Source organism: Lissotriton vulgaris, chromosome 3_1, assembly GCF_964263255.1.
Source record: "Lissotriton vulgaris chromosome 3_1, aLisVul1.2, whole genome shotgun sequence".
NCBI classification, from domain to species: domain Eukaryota; kingdom Metazoa; phylum Chordata; class Amphibia; order Caudata; family Salamandridae; genus Lissotriton; species Lissotriton vulgaris.
Window position 1 is genome coordinate 1,021,734,532 of NC_141689.1, and position 25,774 is coordinate 1,021,760,305.

General features: G+C 49.0%; 1 protein-coding gene across 1 annotated transcript in view; it reads right to left on the reverse strand.

Annotated features, from left to right (window-relative positions):
- Positions 1–25,369, reverse strand: part of PSIP1 (PC4 and SRSF1 interacting protein 1) — a 560,846-nt gene extending 535,477 nt beyond the window's left edge. Inside the window, exons 1-2 of the mRNA XM_086961408.1 lie at positions 25,270–25,369; positions 24,602–24,725 (exon numbers count right to left, since the gene is read on the reverse strand). Coding sequence (XP_086817534.1) covers positions 24,602–24,673 — 72 coding nt within the window. The 5' untranslated portion in view covers positions 24,674–24,725; positions 25,270–25,369. The remainder of the gene's footprint in view (positions 1–24,601; positions 24,726–25,269) is intronic.
- Positions 25,370–25,774: the final 405 nt, after the last annotated feature.

Consider the following 25,774-nt stretch of genomic DNA (forward strand, 5'->3'; position numbering starts at 1 on the left):
GTTTAACAATCATATCCGCAACCACAGGCCACATTTTAATATCAACTAGGATGTAGTCAATGCGACTACTATGTCTGCCATTGAAAAATGTGTGTTTACCCATCCTGTCCGAGCTAACACGTCTGTTGAGTGCACGAAGCCCCCAGTTCAGACAGAGACCTTTGATATATGTGGCTGCTTGGGACCATTTGTTAATCGGGGATAAATCAAGTTGTGGTATCCCCCAGGTCAGATCCTCTGCTTCAGTTAGTAAGCCATCATCTTTACTTAAAGGTTCAAAGCAGGTATTAAGGTCACCCATCACAACCACATAACCAGTATTTATGGTAGAACTTAGAAAATCATCCAAACAAGTAAGGGTGGGTGAAACTCTGCCACCCGTGATTCCTTTAGCATATACATTGATCAGCAGTATATCCAACCCACTGTTTGTTCTAATACTAACTATCAATATATCAGGACAGTCAATAAAGATTTCTTTAACAGATACACCTGCAACTTGGCGAACCCATGTTGTGAGGCCACCCATGGCCCGACCTCTTAGACCTTTGGTCGCTGGTTTATTAAAATTCAAGAAACCTTGGAGATACACTGGTGAGGTTGCCCAGGTCTCCTGAAAGGACCAAACATCGCCTTGACAGATGAACTCAACCCAATTAGGAATGCATATACGAGATTCAATACCTGCGATGTTCCAACATCCCATAGTAGAACCCTTTTTGCACACTCGATCACACAGTTTAGTTATCTTAAGAGGGTGGGATTCGTTAGACTGGGGTGGGGGTACTTCAGGCACAGGGGCAGCTATGATCGTACCTGCCATTGGCAAACATACTGACCCGGCCTGATGACTTGGCTCTGGGTTTACGCCCACTGTGGTGACGTCCATTGTAGACAATGAGGTGGATACTTTATCTAATATGTCTGTCTCCACTGTGTAAACCATGCCCCCTGCTATACTATTACAAGGTTGATCATCAAAACTTCCAACGTTGCATAGTGGGTTAATCAGGTCGTCTCCCCCACCCATGTATTCGGATTTAGATTTATCATCCCTTGTCGAAAAAGCTGGCCAATTGTTAGTCGACAACCCTGATAGGGGGTCGTAGAGGTTTCTCAGCGGGATGTTCCAATACTCTTTAGGCTTTAGGCTAGATGGGTAATGATGTGCTGGGTAGAAATTTGGAGGCTGTTGAAACTGTGGAAATACAGGGGTGATAGGAACTAAAGGATACAGGGACTTATTAGGGAAAGGAAAGTCCAATAAGGCTGAGGGTCCAGGAGGTTGGGGTTTAATCTTAGCCCAACCCGGTGTTTGAGGGGGACAGTTGTAGCTAGATTGTGTGTAAGAGCGGTACCATGCCTCAGGGTTAAATTGGGGTCCATGAAAGCTAGGTGTAAAGTTGGACCATTTGAGGAGACTTTTGGTGTTTTTGACAGGGGGTAGTTCTGTTGGATTAATCAGGGTCTCAGGATAAAAATAACTGAGGTTCCTAGTGGAGATCCATCCCTCATTTCTTCCTACAAACCAATCTGAGAGATGGGATACTACTCTATGGTCCCTAAAGTTAATAATCACTATATCCCCCTCTATATCCTTGGGGCGAACCCCCACCCATTGACATCTTCTGACCGAAACGATATCCCCATTAAGATGTACAGGAAGGGGTCTGTTTGTTTTCAGCCAGAAGATGACTTTATTTTTTAGGCTTTCATTATTTTCCCGATCCCCTTCCGAAACTGGTGGCACACCCGTCATTACAATAACATAATTCATGGAATCCGGGGGCAGGTCCACATTGTGCCTCCGTGGTAGGGATTTGTGAGGTTTACTATTAGAAGTAACAGATTTGCCCATCCCTTTCTTTGGTTGTTGCACTGCTCCCTTTGAAGGTGGTTTATTAGCGACCACCCTGGGATTCGCTTTGGCTGTGCTAGCTGGTCTGGGGGTTTAACAGCCAAAGCTGATACTTTGTTTGAGGTAGTGGCTACATTAGTTGTACAATTAGGATGTTGGCTGGTGGTAGTATTAATATTACCAGCCGCTTGAATTGTACCTTGTGATTTAGCGGAAGGACCCTTGTCCTTAACTGAGCTAGAGGGTTGTGTTAGCTCAGTGGACGCCAATAGGCGATCCAATTTGTCACCCATTGTCCTAACGCGCTCCAGCAAGGGTAACATATATCATCACTTGTCTTTATTTATTTATTTATTTATTTGAAAGTTCTATATAGCGCGAACAAGATCTTTGCAGATATCAGAGCGCTTTACAAAAACAGGGGGTAAGAAAACAAGAGAGTGATTAACAGTGATTAACTTTTGAGCAAAGAATAGATTGTAGGTAATAAGTGGGTAGCAAAATAGGGTAGGTACATGGGGGAGCATAGTTAATCAGCTAAAACCAATGATACAAATCGACAATCAGAAAAACAAATAGTACAAGTAGGTGCAGAGACTCAAATAGTTCCAAAGTAAAAGTTCAGGTGAATTTAGTCACGAGGATAGCTTTTACTTCTTTCTTAAAAACTGTAGTGGAGGAGATAAGCCTGGTTTCTGGAGGGAGTGAATTCCAAATCCTGGGTGCCATTCCTGAAAAGGAGCTTTTATATGTTTTTTCCTTCCGGAATCTACGAGGTTTCAGAAGAAGATTCTTTGTACTTCTAGTGGTTCTTGAGCCATCAGATATTGTCAGCTTCTGAGTGAGGTAGCCGGGTGAGTTTTGGTGTACAGCTCTGTGTGTCATGCAGGCAATTTTCAGATGTATTCTGGCTTCAAAAGGTAGCCAGTTCAAGGATTTTAGGTCAGGGGAAATATGCAAGTGTTTTTTTGATCCAGTGATGAGTCTCGCTGCAGTGTTCAAAGAGGCTCTCAGGGGTGCAGTTGTAGATAGGGGGAGTCCGCAGAGGGCGACGCTACCGTAGTCTAAGCGAGGAATGACTAGGACTTGTACTGCAGTTTGGAAGTCCTTGGCTGGGAGGAAGGGTTTAAGTCTCCTCAGGAAATTGATTTGGAAATTAGCTCCCTTAGTTGCCTTGCTGATATGCTGTTGCATGTTGAGATTGGCGTCAAGTGTTATGCCTAAAGATTTCGCTGACTCCACAATGGTAGGTTGGACATTGAGTGCAGTTAGGTGCTTAAGCCAAGTTTGAGTGGTGGAGATTTTCGCGGGAGGTGAGATCAGAAGGAACTCAGTTTTCAGAGCATTGAGTTTGAGGTGATTATCGGCAAGCCATGATTGGGTGTTTCTGAGCGTTGAGTTCAGAAGTTTGATGTCTTTGGGGGATTGTAATTTGAGATATAGTTGGGTGTCATCGGCGTACATGTGAAAGTGTACATTAGATGCTTGTAACAAGGTGGTGAGAGGTTCCATGACCAGGTTGAACAATGTAGGGGATAGGGAAGATCCTTGTGGGACGCCTAATGTTACAGGCACTGGTGGGGACATCAAGTTGTTGCTCTTGAATTTCTGAGACCGGTTATGCAGAAAGGAGGTGAACCACTTGAGAACAGTCCCAGATAGACCCATTCTAGTGTTTAACAGTTCGAGTAAGTTCTCGTGTTTGACTGTGTCAAATGCTGAGGAGAGATCAAGAAGGATGAGGAGGCAGGTATCGCTTTGATCTAGGATTTGGAGTGCGTCATCAATTATGTGTGTCATAGCAGTTTCAGTACTGTGCCCTGCTCGGAAGCCTGATTGATGAGGGTTGAGGAGGTCAAACTGTTCAATGTGTTTTGTCAATTGGAGTTGTACGCATTTTTCCAACAATTTGGCAAGGGTGGGAATATTGGTAATGGGACAGTAATTGTTTAGGTCAGTAGGGTCAGCTGTTGGTTTCTTGAGTTTAGGTGTGACTTGTCCAACTTTGAGGGAGTCGGGCATGAGTCCTTTTTGAAGTGAACTGTTAATAATTTTGGTCCAGAGTGGGAGGAGTAATGGGATGAAGTCCTTTACAGCGTTGGCAGGAAGGGGGTCTGTGAGGTGATTAGAAGGTTTCAATGTGCTGAGCAGTTTGACAATTGTTTCTTCTGAGTAGATGTCAAAGGATAACCATGCAGCATTGTTTTTTGGTTCAGTGGGTGTTATGCTGTGGGGGTTGGAGTAAAGGCTTACATCATTGCGGAGATCGCTCCTTATGTTATCAGTCTTTAGATTAAAGAAAGCAAACAAGTCTTCACAGGATGGTATATCGCCTATTGTGCTATGTGATTGTTGGGGTTGTTCCTTGGATTGTGTTTTGATCAGTTCAAACAGTTTTCTTGGCTGGTTTTTTGCTTGGTCGAGCTGGAGGCTGAAGAAATCTGATTTTATGTGCTTGATTTTCCTGAAGTAGGCGTTTCTCTTTTTCTTCAGAGTTTTAAGGTGCAGTGCCGAAGGGGCTGATCTCCAGGTGCGCTCTGCCATTCGCATGGCCCGTCTATCTTCGTTGAGTCTACCATCGTACCATGGGTTGGAGTTCTTAGTGGAGACTCTTTTCAATTGCAAGGGGGTGGCCTCATTGATTATTGAGGTCATAGAGTTGAGGTAGTGGTCGGTCAAAGATTGAACGTCAAGAGCGCCGGTAGGGGGAAGGAGGAGATTGCAGCTGTGGGAAGGTAAAGAGCTTGGGTTGAGTTTCTTCAGGTCCCTTTTCCAGACCTTGGATTTGGTGGCTTGAACCGGGTTAAGTTTAACTTTTTCATTGATGAAGAATGTGATAATGTGGTGGTCTGACCAGTCACAGGGTTGAATTGACCCAAGCTGGGTAGAGTTTTCTTTGGAGATGATAAGGTCGAGGATAGAGCCTTTATCGTGGGTCAGGCTGTTGCAGATTTGGGTGAGGTCAAGAGCGTTGAGGTCGTTTTTGAGACTATTTACCACCGCGTCATTGTGATCGTTCCAATGGAAATTGTAGTCACCAAGGAAAATTTGAGTGTTTTGCCGTCCGGAATTGGTTGAGATTGTATCCATGAGTTGTTGGGTGAAGATGAGGTTGTCCCCAGGTGGGTGGTAGATGAGGTGTAGAGAGCATACAGGTTTGCTCTTGCTGATGACATCGAGGCCGATGTATTCACCGGAGGTAAGTGGGGGGGTGACTCTAGTAACTGAGAGGTTGCTCCTATAAATACATGCAATTCCATTGCCTGTCTTGCTGGACCTGTCAAGTCTAATGATGTGGTAGTTGGGTGGAACTAGAATATCCATGATAGGTGTAGAAGATTCAGTTAACCAGGTTTCAGTCAGAATGGTTAGATCAAGGTCCAGTGTTTTGATGAGATCAGCGATGTCGGAGGAGTGTCTAGGGGCCGACCTGCAGTTGAGAAGTATGCATTTGAGCCTGGGGGTGTATAGGGTGGTAGAGGGTTCTAGAGTGAGGGGACGTTTTTCAGGTTATTTGGGATGGAGCCTCTGTTGTTGTTTTGTGTGGGGTGCCTAAGGGGGTTAGAGTGGATCGTGGGGATGGAAAGGTGTGTGGTAGCTAAGTGGTTTTGGGGAACTGGGTCATATGAGCGGAGGAGGGTGCGTATGTCGTGGTCCGAAAGTAGATTGATGGTGCGTCGGGAGCGGTTGGTGGGATTGCGAGCGGGGATTGAGGTCCAGTGTGGGGAGTTTTGTGTTTGAGGGTCAGTAGAATGGGTGGGGCATTTGTTAGGGGGGGAGTGGTGGTGGGAAGGGGGTGTCTGGGTTGTGTGAAGAGTAACTCTTTGAGGGTGTGGAGATCTTCTTAGAGGAGGGTGGACATGATCATGTCCAGCATGGGATTGGGAAAGGGGTTGGAGATGGGCACTAAAGGTGAGTAAGTGTCTAGGTTACTGTAGTGGGGGGGAGTTGTGTGGTGCTACTGCAGGGGTTGGTGATATTGGTGGGTGGGTGGGTTGGTGTTCGGAAGGATAGGGATGTTAGGGGGGAAGGGTGTGGTTGAGTTAGGGAGGAGGTTAGTGGTATAGGTGAGGGTGTTGGTGGTAAGAGGGGTAACAAAGTTGGGGTGGGGTGTGAGGGGTGTGAGAGGATTAGTAGGGGCGTTGGTGTTATTGGGCCGGGAGTAAGTGGTAGGAGGGGGAGGGAAGTTGAGGGAGATGGAGTCAGACCCAAACGAAGTCCAGCGAAGTCCAAGGTACCCAGGCGGTCGAAGTGCAGTGGTTTCAGGACATAATCTTGTCCACGACTAATCTAAGGTCCTACAGCTAGGTAAGCCCTTAAGTACCCATTAGGAAGTCATGATTAGGAAGGGGTGTTCCCTCCCTAATTGCGACCGCAAATCAATGTACGAATCATTTTGTGACGGCAAATGCGGTCACAAAACACTTGCAAATTACCTCCCACTTCAAAAGGGTGGTAATGGGTTGCAAAAGGGAAGGGGTCCTCAGGGGAAAGTATTTTTTCCCAGGGACCACTCTACCTGCCCTTAAAAAACGAAACTAAAACATTTCATTTTTTTCTTTTTTAAATGCATCCAGTTTTCCTTTAAGGAAAAAGTGCTGCATTGAAAAAAAACTGTTTTATTTAAAAGCATTCCCAGACATGGTGGTCTGCTGAGCCCAGCAGGCCACCAGACCTGGGAGGGGCTGCCACTTCAAATTGGGTCACACATTGAGGTCTCGAGGCCAACCAGGCCGGTTTTAGACCCGGCCACTCCACGGAGGCAGTGATCTTGGCCGTGTTGGATGCTCTGAGAGACGGCGCTGACAAGGGTACCCCCCAGGCCCTGGTACTTTTAGATCTGTCGGCCACCTTCGACACGGTGGACCACAACATCCTTCTCCACTGCGTCGAGCAGGCCGGCATCCAGGGCCTGGCGCTGGCATGGGTCGAATCCTTTTTGACCAGGAGGTCTCAGACACTCAGCTTGGGCACTTTTAGGGCACCTAGGGAGCGCTCACTCTGCGAGGTCCCCCAGGGCTCCTCCTTATCCCCTCTTCTTTTCAATCTCTACCTTCGACCTCTTCTTTTCTCTCTGAGGCAGTGGGACGTCACCGTCTTAAACTACGCTGACGACCTGCAACTCATCTTTCCTCTTAACTCTTCTTCTGCTATCTCTAATTTCCAGGCGGCCATGTCCCACATCCTCCAGTGGATGTGCCAGAACCAACTCAAATTGAACCCCGGGAAGACGGAGCTCCTTCTCCCGGGTAAGAGCTCTACCCACTGGGGTCCGCACTTCTGGCCGGCAGAGCTTGGCCCCCCCCCCCCACCCCTGTGGCCTCGGTGAAAAGTCTCGGGGTCACTATTGACTCCGAGCTATCCCTCAAACCCCAGATAGGGATGGTGGTCTCTTCCTGCATGCATCAGCTGCGCAGGATCAGGAAGGTGGCCTATCTCTTGACTCCCGAAGCACTGATCCAAGTCATCATGGCTCTTGTCCTCTCCCGCTTGGATTTCTCGAACTCTATTTATCACAGTCTGCCTAAATCTTTTCTCCTCAGACTACAAATTGTTCAGAACCAAGCGGCGAGACTAGCCTTCGGGATCCCGAAATGGCAATCCGCCAAACCTCTCCTCACCAAATTGCATTGGCTTCCTGTCATTTCGAGGGCAGCCTTTAAGATCGGCTGCCTCACCTTCAAATCTTTAACCGGTCCCTGCCCTGCCTTCCTGAAATCCCTCATCAGGCCCGACTGTCCTTCACGTAATCTCAGATCCTCTCACCTCCACCTCCTGGCTGTCCCCTCTATCAAACTTTGTAGATCTGGAGGTCGGAGATTCGCACATTTGGCCCCAAAACTTTGGAACTATCTCCCTCCCCCGCTCAAAACCTCCAATTCTCTCATTCAATTCCGTAAATCTCTAAAAACGTGGCTTTTCCCACAATCCAGCTAAATCCCTTTGTCCCCTCAGCATCAGATCAGCGCCAGGAAACCCACGGTGACAGTGCCCTTTACAAGCATACCTTAACATAACATAACATAACATTGCGAGAGGCTCATTAATATTCATGAGCCTCTCTATTTGCGACCCCATTGGGAATCGCAAAACAGTGTAATATCACTGTTGTACATGCATAATAGCACCTTAAAAATGGCGAGTCACAAAAGACTTGCAATTTGCGAATCGCTATTGTGCACGTTGTACATCTGGTCCCAAATCCTGCCTGGGAGGTGGTCACACCTACCTGTGACAGGATGCCTATTATACTGCCTTCCCCTGCTCGAGCAGGAGGGCAGAAATGTGTCTCTGGTCGGCAGCATCCATTTTGTGCTGTCCAGAGTTAGAAGGCTGGTACTGGGAACACCAGGGAACCCCCAAGCTCGCTTCTGAGGGGTGGAACCATACCTCCCACACCGGTTACCGGTATGCGAGGTATGATTCCAACATGTTTGACACCAAACATAATATAGTTTGTTTCCACTGAGCCACCAGACCCGGCTACGCCCTGAGTACATGTGTACCATATACTAGGGACTTACAAGGGTACCCCAGTATTCAATCTGGAGTGTACCTAAGTACATATCATAACAGTTTAGGGAGAAAGCAGATAGGCTGGGGTCCTGATTAGCAGGATCCCAGTCAGACTAGTCAAAAACAGCGTTACATCAAGCAAAAAGTGGGGGTAACCATAAGAAGAAGATCCTACTTTCCTACACCCGCCATGCATTCACCCTCCTGAACTTGAAGTAAGCAGCCCTTCTAACTATAGTTGTTCATTGCTTTGCTCCTCCCCATAACACTTGCCTTCTTTTTCATGGTTTACCACTGGTTGCTCTGTATATACAGAGTTCAATATTTTTAGTGCACAGGCTATGGAAGTCAGAAAGCTGTGCTATGTTCAATTTCTAGCGCTCTTATGCAGGCACTTTTCAGACAGAGCAAGAAATGCACCATAAACTCTTCCACCCCATGAAGGCAATTCAGTTGGCACAACACCTATAGAAAAAAATTATTTCACTTTCACTTTCAACATTTATTCAATATACAAAGTAAATGTGGAAAAGTTAGCCAATGTTAGTAAGGAACACATAATAATCAGACTCATCTTTATTGTTTAGGCAATTCACCTAACCATTTAAAAAACAGGTAATGCATTGGCAATGTACAATTAAAATTACACATTAAAAGCAATTCCATATCCTAAAAACATGTGTAAACAGCCAGTTCAAACGTTTGTGCAAATGTCAAGCTCTGTAGTTTTACATGTATGTCCATTACAGTAGCCATTAAAACATAACAACTTGGCAGAGATGCTTGTGAACCCTAAAGAAGAACCCTGACATAGCCACCCACAGTTATTCAGTGACACTTTGTGGAATCAGCGCTAACTCTGACGATTCAAACCCGCTTCAGCCCTGCTTGTAATGCACTACCTGGAGGTGCTAGGCAAGCTTTAGCGCACTGCCAGCTTTTACCATTATATTTGCTCCCACTGCCTTTGTGTGCATGAATAGTGGAATTACCAACAGCAGCGAAAGCAAATACCCTTTTAACTTATTGGGCCAACAAACACACGATAAAAATGTACAGTAGTGTCACTGCAATATTGTAACAAATTGGGAAAGCCAAACAACCGTAACAGTAGGTTTATGGGTCAGGGTGTATATATCGCAAGATAATCTGCTTAAGATGTTAGTAACACATGTAAATCATTTGACTTTGAAATAAAACAGACCCTTGAGCACTATTCCAAAATGTAACAAGCATTTGTAAATGCATTAGGTTTCGCCTATGTGATCAATAATAAGCTGTTTTTGTTGTAAGTTGCAGCTTACTGAGTTGCTGTACAATATAAGTTACAGAAAGTCTGTTAAAATGTTAGGATTTATTTTTGTACAATAAGGCAATATATTGTGTTGTTGCTAGTAGTATAGTGCAGGTAAGTAATAGCAAAATTTTGAAAATTGAAATAAAAGAGGGAAATTATAGAATTAATTGACGTAATAGCAATTTTATGCGTTTAGAGGAGTTCTGGCAACCTTTGGCCCAGTGCCACTGCACCTGCTGCACCATTCAAATCATGCCCCTAGGGCCTGCAAGATAACTGCGTTTGTGAGTGCCTTGTTAGTAGTACAATATAGCAATATTTGGTGTTTAGAGGAGTTATGACAACTTTTGAACCTGGTGCCACTATACCTGCTGCACCATTCAAATCATGGCCTTATTGCCTATACGGTTATTGAACTTTTGAATGCCGGTTTAGTAGTTAAACATTGCAGTGTTTAGAGGGGTTCCTGGAGCTTTGGGCTCCGGTGTTGCTGCACCTGCTGCACCATTGAAATCATGACCCTAGTGCCTGCAAGGTAACTGCACTTGTGACTGCTTATTTAGAAGTTAAATATAGCAATATTTGGTGTTTAGAGGAGTTCTGACACCTTTTGGCCTTGGTGCCACTGCATCTGCAGCTCCATTGAAATCATGGCAATAGTGCCTGCTAGATAACTGCACTTGTCACTGCCTGTTTAGTATTAAATTTAGCAATATTACTGCAATTAGTGGGGTCCCTAGAGCTTTTGGCCCCGGTGCAACTGCGCCTGTTGCACCATTCAAATCAAGCCCCTTTTAACTGCAAGATAACCGTAATTGTGCCTGCCTGTATAGTAGTAAAATATAGCATAATTATGTGTTTAGAGACGTTCTGACAACTTTTGGGCCCGGTGCCACTGCACCTGCAGCACAATTGAAATCATGGCCCTAGTGCCTGCTAGATCACTGCACTTGTGAATGTCTGTTTAGTAGTACAATTTAGCAATATTCTGCATTTAGTGGGTCCCTAGACCTCTTGGCCCTGATGCCACTGCACCATTCAAATAAAGCCCCTTTTAACACTAAGATAACTGCAATTTTGTCTGCCTGTATAGTACTAAAATATAGCAATATTAGATGTTTAGTGGGGTGCCTAAAGATTTTGGTCCTGGGGCAACTGCACCTGCTGCACCATTCAAATCATGTCCCAACTGCCTGCTAGATAAATGCACTTGTGATTGTCTTGTTTAGTAGTAAAATTTAGCAATATTCTGGGTTTGGTGGCGTCCCTAAAGCGTTTGGCCCCAGAGCCAATGCACCTGCTGCACCTTTCAAATCAAGTCCCTTTAAACTGCAAAAAACTACACACATAACTGCGTGTTTAGTAGTCAAATATAGCAATATTATGTGTTTAGAGGAGTTCTGACAACTTTTGGGCCTGGTGCTACTGCACCTGCTGCACCATTCAAATCATGGCCCTATTGGCTGCAAGGTAACTGAACTTGTGGTTGTCTGTTTAGAAATAGAATATAGCAATATTAGGTGTTTAGAGAGGTGCCAGAGCTTTTGGTCCCATTGCCACTGCACCGGCGGCACTAATGAAATTATGACCCTAGTATATGCTAGATAACTGCACATATGAGTGCCTGTTAAGTTGTAAAATGTGGCAATATTAGGTGCTTAGAGGAGTTCCGACAACTTTTAGGCCCGGCGCCACAGCACCTGCTGCACCATTCGAATAATTACCCTATTGCCTGCAGGATAACTGCATTTGTGACTCCCTGTTTAGAAGTAAAATATAGCAATATTTGGTGTTTTGTGGAGTGATGAGAACTTTTTGACCTGATGCCACTACACCTGCTGCACCATTCAAATCAAGATCCTACATCCTGAAAGATAACTGCACTTGTGACTGCCTGTTTAGTAGTAAACTATAGAAACATTAGCTGTTTAGAGTAGTTCTGACAACTTTTTGCCCTGGTGACACTGCATCTGCTGCACCATATAAATCAAGTCCCTTTCAACTGCAAGGTAACTGCACTTATGACTGCCTGTTTAATAGTAAAATATAGCAATATTAGGTGGTTAGAGGAGTTGTGCCAACTTATTGGCCCGGTCCCACTGCACCTGCTGCACCATTCAAATCATGGCCCCAGTGCCTGAAAGATAACTGCACTTGTGACTGCCTGTTAAGTTGTAAAATATAGCTATAGTCTGTGTTTAGTGGGGAACCTGGAGCTTTTGGTCCTGGTGCAACTACACCTGCTGCACTGTTGAAATCATAACCCTAGCACTTGCTAGATAAATGCACTTGTGACTGCCTGTTTAGTTGTAAAATATAGCGACATTAGGTGTATAGAGGAGTTCTAATAACTTTTGGGCCTGGTGCACTGCACCTGCTGAATCATTCAAATAATGAGCCAGTTGTGTGCAAGGTAACTACACTTGTGACTGACTGTTTAGTAGTAAAATATAGCAATGTTTGGTGTTCAGTGGAGTTATGACAACTTTTGAGCACGGTGCCACTGCACCTGCGGTACCATTCAAATCACAATCCTGTTGTCTGCAAGGTAACTGTACTTGTGACTGCCTGCTTAGTAGTAAAATATAAACTTTAGGTGTTTAGTGGGATGTCTATTTAGTTTAAAATGTTAGAAATAATCTGGGTGTTGTGAGCCTCTAGAGCATTTGGCCCCGATGTCACTGCACCTGCTGCACCATTCAAATCAATTCCTTTTTAACTGCAAGTTAACTGCAATTGTGACTTTCTGTTTAGTCAAATATAACAATATTATGTGTTGAGATGAGTTCTGACAACTTTTGAACCAGCTGCACCATTCAAATCATGACCATGTCTGCGAGGTAACTGCACTTTGTGCCAGCCTGTTTAGTAGTACAATATAGCATAGCTGTTGTATATTAACTTTATTTTTAACGTGCAATGTTTATTACTCCATTCAGAATTTGATCATAATGGACAAATAGATTAAGTTGAAAAAATCAATTTGATAATGCTTAGAAAGTGCAAAAAAAAGTTCTGAGGCATGAACAGGAAATGCCATAAACGTTGTAAGGCTAAAGCATCTGTTTTACACACTAAGTAATAAAAAGCAAGCATTCCAGCATTCTGTTAAAAGTTTTCTGACTTTTCCATGAGAAGAGATCTTATCTTGAAAGTGAAAGGGGGTTAAACCGTGTGAACATCTTTAGTAGTATCCAAAATGCGTGCAAAGAGATAAAAAAAAGAAAGTTCCACACAAAAGTAAATGAACATAGTAATTTGACAATAGGAACTGATATGCGCCCCCTTTTTAAGATATATTAAATACAACAGATTTCACAAGACAGCGCAAGCGCTGTGCAGGCGAAACCTAAAAAAGGTCCTCCCGTCCAGAATCGCCAGAAAGGAAAGGGAGGCCGCCGCATCACCGATTGGTGCTGGCTCCCGCATTGACCCGGAAGCAATCTAATTGCTTCCGGGTCAAAGGGGGGAGCCAGAGGGGGCAGACCAGTTGTAACTGGTCTGCCCCCAAAAGGGTTAAAAGGCCGGGGAGCGCAGGAGGCACCCTCTTGTTCTCGCACTCCCCAGGCTTACCCATCGCCTCATCGAGGCGCAGGATAATTTGTTCTTTTTTGTTTTTTAGATGTGGAGTGTCCAGCACGGCCCTGCTACCTGGTGTACTCGCTAGAGTGAGGTTGGGATCGTGCAATTTTTTTCAGTGATAACGTGGTAAGAGCGGGCACGCTATTGGAAGGCTCGGGCTGCGGTGGGCAATTGGTAACGCTTGTCGGGCACCGTAAGCCGCGCCTGATCATCAGCGCGAAAGAAAATGCCAAGGTGCTGATGTTTTTAAAAGTGAATTTCCCGAGGGACCCGACGCTTAATTAAGGAGCGGAAACGAAATTCAGGTGAAATTGACGGTTTGCTCATTTAGTTAGAGCCCGGCATGCTGTATTGGAAATTTGTGATAATAAAACAAAAGTCACTGGTTTTGAACTCTGAATGGGCCGCAATTATTTACAGTAAAGAGGAAAAGACATGCATTACAGTACTGGCGCTGTGAACGACGCATAGGGTTGTTGTTTCAAGGGTAATCCAGCCTGATCATTACAGTAATACACAGGTTTCAAACCGATCGTGAAGGTGAAGCAGGGTCGGCATGGTTAGTACTTGGATGGGAGACCGCAGGGACAGATAAAGTATTGGAAGAAGCTGTGCAGGCCAGTGAAGTCAATTCTGACAAATCAGTGCAGGGGTGTGTTTTAATAATAACATTATAGATGTAAGTAGGTGGTGGCAATGTTTAATGAGGGGTGATATGGTAATAAGCACAAGTCTGTTTAGCTAATGTGTTTTACCTGACGTTGTTGCATTGCTGCTCATATAAAGGGGCTTGGGTACAACTAAAAGTTTGGCAATTTTCTTCTCAGATGTTGCAGTGTTATATGCTAATTTTCTTTTCACTTTAGGACTTCGTTAAGGGTGACACGGGGGGCTGAGCCAAGGGAGAGGTGCGCGGTGGATAACGCTATCCGAGGACACAGGCAGGCCTGCATTTCACTGCTTCTGTTGGGCTGCCGAGCTAGAGTACGCTCGCCCAACACCCAGGCTAGCTGGTGTGTCGCGGTCAGAGTTGCGTGGTCTGTGTTTGAAGTCTGTGTACCTTCAACTTGATACAGGTAAAATCCAGGCAAGCCCTGGTGGGTGCAGGAACACATTGTGCTCATAGAGTTGGCATAAGTGTAGGTGATTTTACCTGTTGCAAGGCAAAAAGAAGATGGCTAGAGGACTTGGCGCTAAGCGTTCCCGCATGGAGCATATGCCGCAGGGCATGATGCGCAAGATGACAGCAATGGACAGGAGATTGGGGAAAGTGGACCAGTTAGGTAGGAGCATGGCAGAGCTCAGACAGAAGTTGCATGACCAGGTGGGCTATCTGGGAGACCCAAGCGAATAATAGTGCCCCGGCAGCCCAGGGGGGAATTGGATGCTTTGCCCAAGCGGGTCAGGGCCAAGAGGGGTAGCGTCGGTCCCCAAGCCACAGGGAGAAGAGGGGCCGCCCGGGGGGGGGGGTCCCTGAAGGAGGGCTTACACCGCCGGTGGCACCTATACCTACTCCCCTAATCCCGACAAGTTTACCGGTGACACCGGCTCCGGCCACACCGGCGCCAACACCAAGCATAGTGCCTCAGCCGGTCCCAGCAGTAGTCCCAGTGGTACCTTTGTTTAACCCGGCACCTATCCCGGTACCCGACACAGGATCCCCCATCCCAGTTCCAGCACCCCCAGGGGTTGGTTAGGTACCCCCAGAACTGGCAGCGCAGCTAGCGGCTTTACTCCCCTGGCTAGGGATTGGTGGGATGTTACCTTCTTCGGTGGGCGCCAAAGAAGCAGGAGAGGATCCCTTTGCGGAGGCCCAAAAAAATGGTAGCAAAGATCATGATTGCTCGGGCGGTGGGGGAGGGGGGGGGGGGGGGGGACAAGCGCGCCTATTTCTCCACAAGCAACATGTTTGGGCAGTGACACTGGAGAAGGCAAGATTGTTGAATCAAAGCGAGTCGCTGAAAGTGGTAAGGAGGTGGCATTGCCAGTTCTAGGGGAAGGTACAATACCCTCCAGGAGGGAAAATCTGGCCCAACATGTCACACAAGAAGTGAAGGATTTGATCTGAGCAGGCAAATATGTCAATATCTTTTCTTTGCTAGTGGATAATAGGGAAATGGAGTATGCTAGGAAACAGAAAGACTGGATGTAGCCTAGCGAATGGCGGGGGAAATGTCAAGGTTCAGGGTGGAGGAGACATTGATCAATTGGATCAGGGCCTTCTCTGTGTTCATGACAATTACAGCGGAGTGTTCCTCTAATTTACAGGCAGAAATGGCATGTTACCAGAGTAGGGTCACAACTTTTAGTGATAATTATGGGGGGGACGGGTGGAAGGAGTATGACATGAATTTCAGGAAGGGCAGAGTTTTACCTCTCACTGTCATGGGATCTTGTGGATTCTATTTCTTGGTATGGCCAGTTTAGCAGAGCAGCAGGGCAAACCAGGATACGCTGGGCCACGTTGGAACAAAAATCACCCCGTCAAACCCCAGCAGCCGTTTTGGCCTGCACAGGGGGATGGCACAGCCACTAAGTCAGGGAGCAGTGGTGGGCGAAAAGGGGTGTGTTGGGATTTTAACAAGCGTTCATGCACCAGGGCATAAGGCACTTGTAAGTTCAGGCATGCATGCTCCATCTGTAACCTCCCTTCCCACCCTGAAACAACCTGCCGCTCAAAAGGTAACGCCTCTATAAACAGGGGAAGAAAGAAACAGGATTAGGGGGGCGGCCGGCTGGTAGCTCATTCACCCATCGACGTTCTGGCTATGACTCCTTGGCTGAACAGGTACCCTGACCATGCCTCTGCGAGGATGTTGCAAGAAGGTTTTTTGCAGGGCTTTAGGATCCCAGCGGTGGGATATACCGGAACACAAGAATTCAGGAATCAATTGTCAATTAAGCACAACCCAAAGGTGGTGGCGACAAAAATTTCCAAAGAGTTGCGCCTGGGCAGGATAGCAGGTCCTTTCATTGACATCCATGTGCCTAATTTTGTTTGCTCGCCCCTTGGCGTTGTACCAAAGAAAGAGGGCGAGTACAGGCTCATTCATACCCTGCCAGCACCTAGAGGCTCATCGTTAAACGACGCGATAAATGAAGAGATTTGTAGTGTTAAATATGCGTCTTTTGACCAGGCAGTGGTTATGTTGAGGACTCTCGGTCCGGGGGCTTTGCTAGCCAAGTCAGACATCGAATCTGCTTTTCGGCTACTGCCGGTTCCTCCACTAGACCAGCATCTGCTAGGCTTCTCTTTTCAAGGTAAATTCTATATGGATATGTGTATGCCCATGGGTTGCTCTGTTTCATGCGCATATTTTGAGAAATTTTGTTACTCTTTGGGAATGGACTTTTAGGCAAACGACAGGGCACAATCATGTCATGCATTACCTAGATGACTTTCTCTTTCTTGGGTCAGCGGGCTCACAGGAGTGTGCGTGGGCATTGCAGAAATTTTGCGTCCTTATGCGGACTTTTGGGGTCCCGCTGGCACCTGGAAAGACGGTAGGTCCAGCAACCACATTGGAATTTTTAGGCATAGAATTGGATTCAGTGGAGGGGTGTTTCAGGTTACCGAAAGACATAATAACGAAGTTTAGAGCAGCTCTCCAGCAATGTCTGGCCAAAGACAAAGTGACGCTACAGCAGTTGCAGCAGACTGTGGGCCAAAGGAATTTCGCACTAAGAGTTATACCTGTGGCGCGCCCCTTCTCCCGCTCAATCTCGCAGGTCATGACGGGCCTGCGGAAGAAACACGATCGCACTAGATTGCCAGCCGAGGTCCACCAGGACATGCGTATTTGGATCGCATTTCTGGAGGGCTTCAACGGCAGAGTAGTGTGGTGCGGTCCACCCACGACGTCTGCAGAGTTAGGTCTATGGACCGATGCTGCGGGCAGTGTGGGGTTTGGCGCCATACTTGGAAACAAGTGGGTGGCCCAACGGTGGCCGGTGTGGTGGGAGGAGAGCGGCCTCACAGCTAACATTGGTTTCTTGGAGCTCTTTCCAATCTGAGTTGCATTAACAGTTTGGCCTGATCAGTTGTGTAATCAATATGTAATCTTTTGGTCCGATAACATGACGGTGGTCGATTGTAACAACCAGCAGGCGGCACGGTGTAAGTTTATACTCCGCCTACTGAAGGAAATTGTTCTGGTTTGCATGAAACTCAATGTACAGTTTAGAGCCAAACATGTCCCCGGGGTGTTAAATAACGCAGCTGACGCACTCTCTCGCTTTAAGATGCAGGTATTCAGGGAACATCTACCATCAGCAGAGGCGACGCCTGCACACTTCCCAGCAACACTGTGGCAAATTGGTGCCCCCAGCTACAGAACCTCGTGGGAGCTAGCTTAGCGCCCAGGACCAGAACAGCTTACGAAGGGGCGTTTTTGTCTTATTGCTCCTTTTTGGGACGGGACTGGGCGGAGAAATGGGATCAGGAGGAGAAGTTCACTCATTACTTAGAGGCACTACATAAGGGGCGCTCCGCGGCGACAGCTAGCAGACACAGGGCGGCCGTCTCTTTCTTTGCGCAGCTCAAGGGGGCCAGAGATCCCACGAATATTTTCATTGTGCAGAAGGCATTAAAGGGATGGCGGCGCCTACAAGCAACCGCCACAGATTCGAAGCAACCGATAGGTTTTGAACGGCTGGCATCAGTATTGAATGCCTTGTCTGACACCTGCAGTTCATCAGCGGAGGTACTCTTGTTCAGGGCCGCCTTTACTTTGGCCTTTTATGGGGCATTCCGGGTAGGTGAACTGGTGACTGGAACACACAAAGGTATTGGGCAATACGCTGTTGATTACCATACGTAAATCAAAAACTGATCAGGAGGCCCAGGGCGATGGGCTGGTTCTCCATCGGGCACGGGATAATCCTTGCTGCCCAGTGTTCCACGTACAAGCCTTTATCAGACAGTGAGCAGGCGAAAAGGAGGGAGCATTGTTAATGCGCGCAGACAGTACCCCACTGACCAGGTTCCAATTGCAACGAGTATTGGCAATGACAATGGACAGGGCTGGTTTCAATCCAAAGGATTTTGGGACGCATTCCTTCAGGATAGGGTCGGCCACCGAAGCGACTGCTAGAGGGTTGCATGCGAACAGTGTAAAAAGGATTAGGAGATGGTCTTCCAACTGTTACAAGCGTTATGTGCTGCTGCACATGTTGTGATGGTACAAGTACGTACCCTGACGCCTGCTTTTTCTGCTTCTATTTCAGTTTCTCGAGCCTGTGACGCAGGGCAGAAACTGTTGCCGGATCACCAACAGCAAGTATCCTCACCACTGCGGACCCAGGAACATAGGAAGGAGACACAAGTGGTATGGGTGGTTGGTCACTCATTTGTGAAGTGCGTTAAATCGGTTTTCTTTTCAGGCAGCTATAGACAGAGGGCGGAACAGGGAGATTTCAAGGTTTCCTTTCATGGTAGGGGGGGTCTTTGCCTAAGTCAGTTGAGGGGGTTCTTTACCGAATTGCTTGATAGGTGCACCCCGCCGCCAACAGTGGTTATCTTACATGTAAGTGGCAACGATCTGGTAAAGTTGGGCAGGAGGGTCCTGATGGAAGAGATAATCTCAGTAGTGAACTGGTTAGCTAAAAGACGCCCAGGCTGCACCATAGTGTGGTCTCAGATGATTCCTAGGCTGAGTTGGAGGGGTGGGGGGACTCTGTTAAGGCGTTGAATCACTCGGTAAAGAGGATCAACAACAAGCTAGAGAAATTATTTTGGTCACCTCACCTACAGAATATACCACATGGGTGCATCTGGGGGAAGCATTTCTTCTTGCAAGATGGGGTCCACCTGACTCGGGCATGCAACAAACTTTTTATGGATAATATTTTGGCATGGCTAGGAGGGTTCTAAGTAGGCATGACCTTTCAGTGGAGGAGGATAAGGGGGGGCCAGATAGTCGGTCAACTACGCTGGCCTGTGGCGGTAAGGTCATGATCTGTGAGCAGTCAATTTAAGGTCCTTAGGGGGCGTCACCATTCTTGAATGGGGTCGCCCAGCGGGAGGGACAAATGGTCTCTCCTAGAACTCCAGGAGCGGTACATCCGCTTGTTTGGATGGGTGCGGGGGAGGGGGGAGTCACGCTTTCTTTGGGTTGGTTAGCCACCCCGCACGTACACTATGACGTCATTAAACGGCACAGAGTGCAAGAGCCCCCCTTTTGGTTAATGGAGTTCACGGAGCATACGGGGTAACCGGGAGGGGGGGAAGTAACCTCTCGGTAAACGGGCCCTGTGTGCATGCGCACTCATACGTGAGGGCGTAGCTGGTTAATAAGGATTTGACACCGGTTAGCGACCTTGCTGTATGCCCATAACTAGGATATGCAGAAAAGTCATAAGTAGGATGTTAGATTCGGTTAGGAAACACGCTGTATTAGACATTTGTTAAGGTTAGCCCTTTGATACCTGTCTACATTCATTGTAATCTAATGTCAAGGTTTTTCTGCATAAATGCATTGTGTAAATATTGTTTATTTCAATTTTAATTTGTATTCATGTTTTAATAAATATGTCCGGGGGGTCGCGAGACCCCCTGCCTTCCAAAGAAACTCCTCTCATGTCTAAATTGCTTTAATTGTTTAACTTGTGATGATGCCCAAGGTGGGGAGGGGGATGGTCGGTGTCCCTGACCATAATCAAACTTGTTATTTTTTAAGTCGACTCATAAAGTAATACCTCATATAAACTAGGCATCCCCATGCATGAAATCATGTAAATATCCAAGTAAAGACTTTGAATAGAAAGTATTTTAATAAGTTTCAAACACCACCACCAGAGGGACGGGGAGAATTAGTAACCTTGATTATTTTTCCATTTTTCAGTCCTCAATACAATAGCAATGAACCGAGAACGTGTTTAATTCAAAGCCACTGGAGAAGTCAGTATATGCTTTTCACAATAAATAGGTAAGACTTAATCATCAAAATCAAGTGTTCTTCTTAAGAAGACGATGGGCCATAACCACAAAAAATGGGACACCTGAATAAAACAGCAATATAACGACAAGCACTAGAATAACGTTAAAAATTAGATGCATGGCTACTACTGTTTCCCGTACACCACGTGATACCCGAAAGGGCAACAGTACGAACGAGCTCATCAAAGCTTTTTGCCGCGAAGAGCGTAGAAACGATCCTGAAGTGAGTGGGATCACAGATCATGCTCAAGTGTTCTTCAGATCACCAAACTGGCGACCATTGTGCCTTCCTAGGCCAGGCCGCCCCCACGCTCCTCCTGCTGCTCACACCTGCCTCCTGTGCCTCCTGGGACCTTCCGCCGCTGCCTCCTGCATTTCTTCCGCTGTAGGCGACCCAGCCGCCGCTGAGCCGCCCACACTCGCGTCCCCGCTTTTCCTGCCGCTGCCTTCCCTGCGGCCCCGCCCCCCGCCAGCCGATTGGGCACCCCGCTCCCGCCACCCAGCGGACCCTCCCTACCGGCTCCCTTCTTAAGGGGACTCTGCTCTGCGTTCGGGAGCGACCATTGTGCCTTCCTAGGCCAGGCCCCCCCCACGCTCCTCCTGCTGCTCACACCTGCCTCCTGTGACCTTCCGCCGCTGCCTCCTGCATTTCTTCCGCTGTAGGCGACCCAGCCGCCGCTGAGCCACCCGCACTCGCGTCCCCGCTGCTGCCTTCCCTGCGGCCCCGCCTCCCGCCAGCCGATTGGGCACCCCGCTCCCGCCACCCAGCGGACCCTCCCTACCGGCTCCCTTCTTAAGGGGACTCTGCTCTGCGTTCGGGAGCGACCATTGTGCCTTCCTAGGCCAGGCTTCCCCCACGCTCCTCCTGCTTCTCACACCTGCCTCCTGTGCCTCCTGTGACCTTCCGCCGCTGCCTCCTGCATTTCTTCCGCTGTAGGCGACCCAGCCGCCGCTGAGCCGCGCGCTCTCGCGTCCCCGCTTTTCCCGCCGCTGCCTTCCCTGCGGCCCCGCCCTCCGCCAGCCGATTGGGCACCCCGCTCCCGCCACCCAGCGGACCCTCCCTACCGGCTCCCTTCTTATGATGCCTCCCCGGGCGCGCCGATTGTGCGCCGAAGGCGCGCCAAAGGCAAGCCCGTCTGCGCCCGTCCGCGCCTGGACCGTGCCCAGCGCCAGGACCCCTGGTCCCCACCGCCGAGGCAAGACTACACGACAGACCTACGACGCCGCAACCCTCCACGCACTCAACGCCGGCCGGAACCCTGCCTGCTACCGCGCCACCCCGAGGCGCACCCACGGACCCTTTGCCTGCAGAGCCTGCCGATTCACCTGCTACGGGACCTGTACCACCCCCACCGAGTCCAACACCAACAGCAACCACCTGAAATGCATCCTGCTCAACACCATCTCCGTCCACAGGCACGCCGTGGAACTCTGGGACCTGCTCGACGCGACAGCACCTGACGTCGCCTTCCTCACCGAAACCTGGATGAACGCCTCCTCAGCGCCCGACATCGCCATAGCCATCCCGGACGGCTACAAGATCACCCGGAGGGACCGCGTCAACCAGATGGGAGGAGGCGTCGCCATCGTACACAAGAACACCATCCGCATCTCGACTAACTCCGATGAAACCTTCACCGCCGCCGAACACCTGCACTTCCAGATACACACTGACCCCAAGACCACCCTCCGAGGCACCCTCATCTACAGACCTCCGGGACCACGCACACAATTCAGCGAAGACATCGCAGACTTCATCAGCCCACACGCCCTTCCCTCCGCTGACTACATCCTCCTAGGGGACCTCAACTTTCACCTGGAGAACAACAACGACAGAAACACCACCGCCCTGCTGGACAACCTCGCCAACCTCGGACTCAAGCAACTGGTGAACACCCCCACCCACTACGCCGGCCACACGCTTGACCCAGTCTTCTCATCCAGCAAGCATATCTCCTTCAGCCACGCCACCGGACTCCACTGGACCGACCACAGCTGCGTCCGCTTCAGCTTCAGAAGAACTACGACCCACCACCACCCGCAACAGGTCCCCCGCCGAAGCTGAAGTAAGATCACCTCCGAGCAGCTCACCGCCTCCCTCAGCCAGAACACTCCGACCAGCACAACGGACCCCAACGAAGCAGCCAGCAACCTCACCAAGTGGCTGACCGCCTGCGCCGATGACCTTGCACCACTAAGGAACCCTCCCAGCAGACCCGGCAGCAAGAAAGCCCCCTGGTTCACTGACGAACTCAAGGAATCAAAGAAGTACTGCCGCACCCTCGAGAAAGCCTGGGGGCTCGACCACACCACAGACAACAGGACCGCCCTCAAGCACGCCATCCGCAAACACCATCAACTGATCCGCGCCACCAAGAAGAAGGCACTCAAAGAACGACTGGACAACAACACCCACGACAGCAAGGAACTCCTCAGCATCGTCAGAGTTCTCCAACCCCAGCGCCGGAAACAACGACATTACTCCATCGCAAGACCTCTGCAACTCACTCACCTCGTTCTTCCACCGAAAGATCGCCGACATACACAACAGCTTCGACGCACAGACCACGCACCCTACCACCGAACCAGAGCCCGCCACCACCACCCTCTGCAACTGGACCCCGATCAGCACTGAAGACACCACCCGCACGATGAACACCATCCACTCCGGATCACCAACCGACCCGTGCCCACACCACATCTTCAACAAAGCCGACGCCACCATCGCACCCCATCTCAGAGATACCATCAACTCCTCCTTCCACACCGCCACCTTCCCGGAGAGCTGGAAGCACGCCGAGCTGACCGCCCTCCTGAAGAAACCAACGGCGGACCCCACCGACCTCAAGAACTACCGTCCCATCTCACTCCTTCCTTTTCCGGACAAAGTCATCGAGAAGACCGTCAACAAACAGCTGGCCGCCTTCCTCGAGACGAACGGATCCCTTGACCCCTCGCAGTCCGGGTTTCGGGCCAACCACAGCACCGAGACCGCCCTCATCGCCGCCACCGACGACATCAGAACCCTGATCGACAACGGGGAAACAGCGGCCCTCATCCTCCTGGACCTCTCTGCAGCATTCGACATCGTCTGCCACCGCACCCTAGTGAAGCGCCTCAGCAACGTCGGAATCCGAGAGAAAGCGCTGGAGTGGATCATCTCATTCCTCACCGGAAGAACCCAGAGAGTCCGCCTCCCTCCGTTCAGATCCGAGGCCACCGAAGTAATCTGCTGCGTACCACAAGGATCTTCACTCAGCCCAACCCTCTTCAATGTCTACATGAGCCCCCTCGCTGCCATCGCACGCCAGCGCAACCTCAACATCATCTCCTACGCCGACGACACCCAGCTCATCCTCTCACTCACCAACGACCCCACCACCGCCAGAGCCAACCTACACGAAGGGATGAAAGACGTCGCCGACTGGATGAGAAACAGTCGCCTTAAACTGAACTCAGACAAGACGGAAGTCCTCATCCTGGGATCATCACCCTCCGCCTGGGACGACTCCTGGTGGCACCCGGCCCTGGGCACCGCTCCCAAACCACCGGACCACGCACGAAACCTGAGCTTCATCCTGGACTCCTCCCTGTCAATGACCAGACAAGTCAACGCCGTCTCATCCTTGTGCTTCAACACCCTGCGCATTCTCCGCAAGATCTTCAGATGGATCCCCACGGAAACCAGGAAGACCGTCACCCAAGCACTCGTCACCAGCCGACTAGACTACGGGAACACCCTCTATGCCGGAACCACCGCCAAACTCCGAAAAAGACTCCAACGCATCCAGAACGCCTCCGCACGACTCATCCTCGACATCCCCTGACACAGCCACATCACCGGACACCTGAGAGACCTGCACTGGCTCCCCATCAGCAAGAGAATCACGTTCAGACTCCTCACCCACGCACACAAGGCTCTCCACAACCTGGGCCCCAAGGACCTCAACGACCGCATGACCTTCTACACGCCCACCCGCCAGCTACGATCGACCAGCCACGCACTCACCACCGTACCACGCATCCGCAAAGCCACCGCCAGAGGAAGATCCTTCTCCTACCTGGCAGCCAAGACTTGGAACTCCCTCCCCACCCACCTTCGGCGAACCCAAGACCACCTCTCCTTCAGGAAGCAGCTCAAGACCTGGCTGTTCGAGCAGTGACCTATCCCCCCCCCAGCGCCTTGAGACCCTCCCGGGTGAGTAGCGCGCTATACAAATGCCGTGATTGATTGATTGATTGACTGTCTGAGGCAAATACGATGACTAGATGGGCCATTGAGATTTGTGAAACCCATGCAACTATGAAAAGTGTTTGAAGTTTCGATGAAGTGTAGTAAAGTGCTATAGTTAGAGGCGCCAGAGGAGCTATAAGAGAATCATGCAACGCAGGTGGGAAGAACAAGACTTACTCGTGCTGGCCAGTGAGGATAGCCTTTCATCTTGGCAAAGATGAGGTCTCCAGGCTTGAAGTTGCAACTCATGGCGACTTCGCTGACCTCTGGCGGTAAGCAGATGTTAGTAAGAAAGTTCCTCCTGCAGAGAAGAAAATAAGTTAAAGTGGGTAGGTACTTGCTTTCGCTGCCTGAGGTATTTCCACTATTCATGCACACCGTGGCAATGGGAGCTGATGTAACGGTAAAAGCTGGCAGTGAATAGAACGCTTGCCTAGCACCACCAGGCAGTGCATTACGAGCATGGCTGAAGCGGGTTTTAATCGTCGGAGTAGACCCTGATCCTACTAAGTATCATTGAATAACAGTGGGTGGTTACGTCAGGGCGCTTCTTTAGGGATCACAAGCATCGATAACGCCCGGCGCAGGGTGGCGGAAGGATGGAGTGATTTATTTCAGATCAAGCAGCATCACTCAATCTAACGGGGTGGACGTGCCTGCCATTAAGGTGCTCGGTAATCGATATGCTGTCAATTGCGTTTTCACATAGCTTTCAGCAGAATTTTTGTAATCGTTCCAAAACGTGACGTCTATAAATCGGAGCTGCGCGCGGTCTGTCTACTGGGACCAATTTAGACAGACGCCTTTGGTTGGCTTCTGTGAAATGACAGCTCTCCGCTACTTACACTGAGAGTTCGTGAATTCAACCCAATATTATCCGTTATTGATATTATAATGGATAACATTTGCTTGTACTGTCAGTACATCCGGGTCGCATAACACCCACCCAATCCTGTTGTCGAATTTATCTTTGGAGTCGTATAAGGTGGGAGGGTTTTATACGGTGTAAAGTAACCTAGGATTGGAGTATGAGAGGAATTTAGCCAATCCTAGTGCGCCGCACAACATTCCAAAGTGCTCATTGGCAGCTGAGTCCGCACATGTCTCTGCGGTGTATAAACACTGCCCTCGCTGTCGTCTGTCATTTGGCGGGAGCTACTTACTCACGCACTTGGAAGTGGGTTGTGCTAGACCGAAGAATGAACTGCAGCGTGACGTCTGGTAGTGACAGTCCTTGGACATACAATATGTGTTATCCTGGCCCTGTTGTTCGGGACTGTTTTCTCTTCTCGACCGACGAGCTTTGTGCTCCTCAGAGATACTACGAGGAGAGCTCTGAGCTCTGCACTG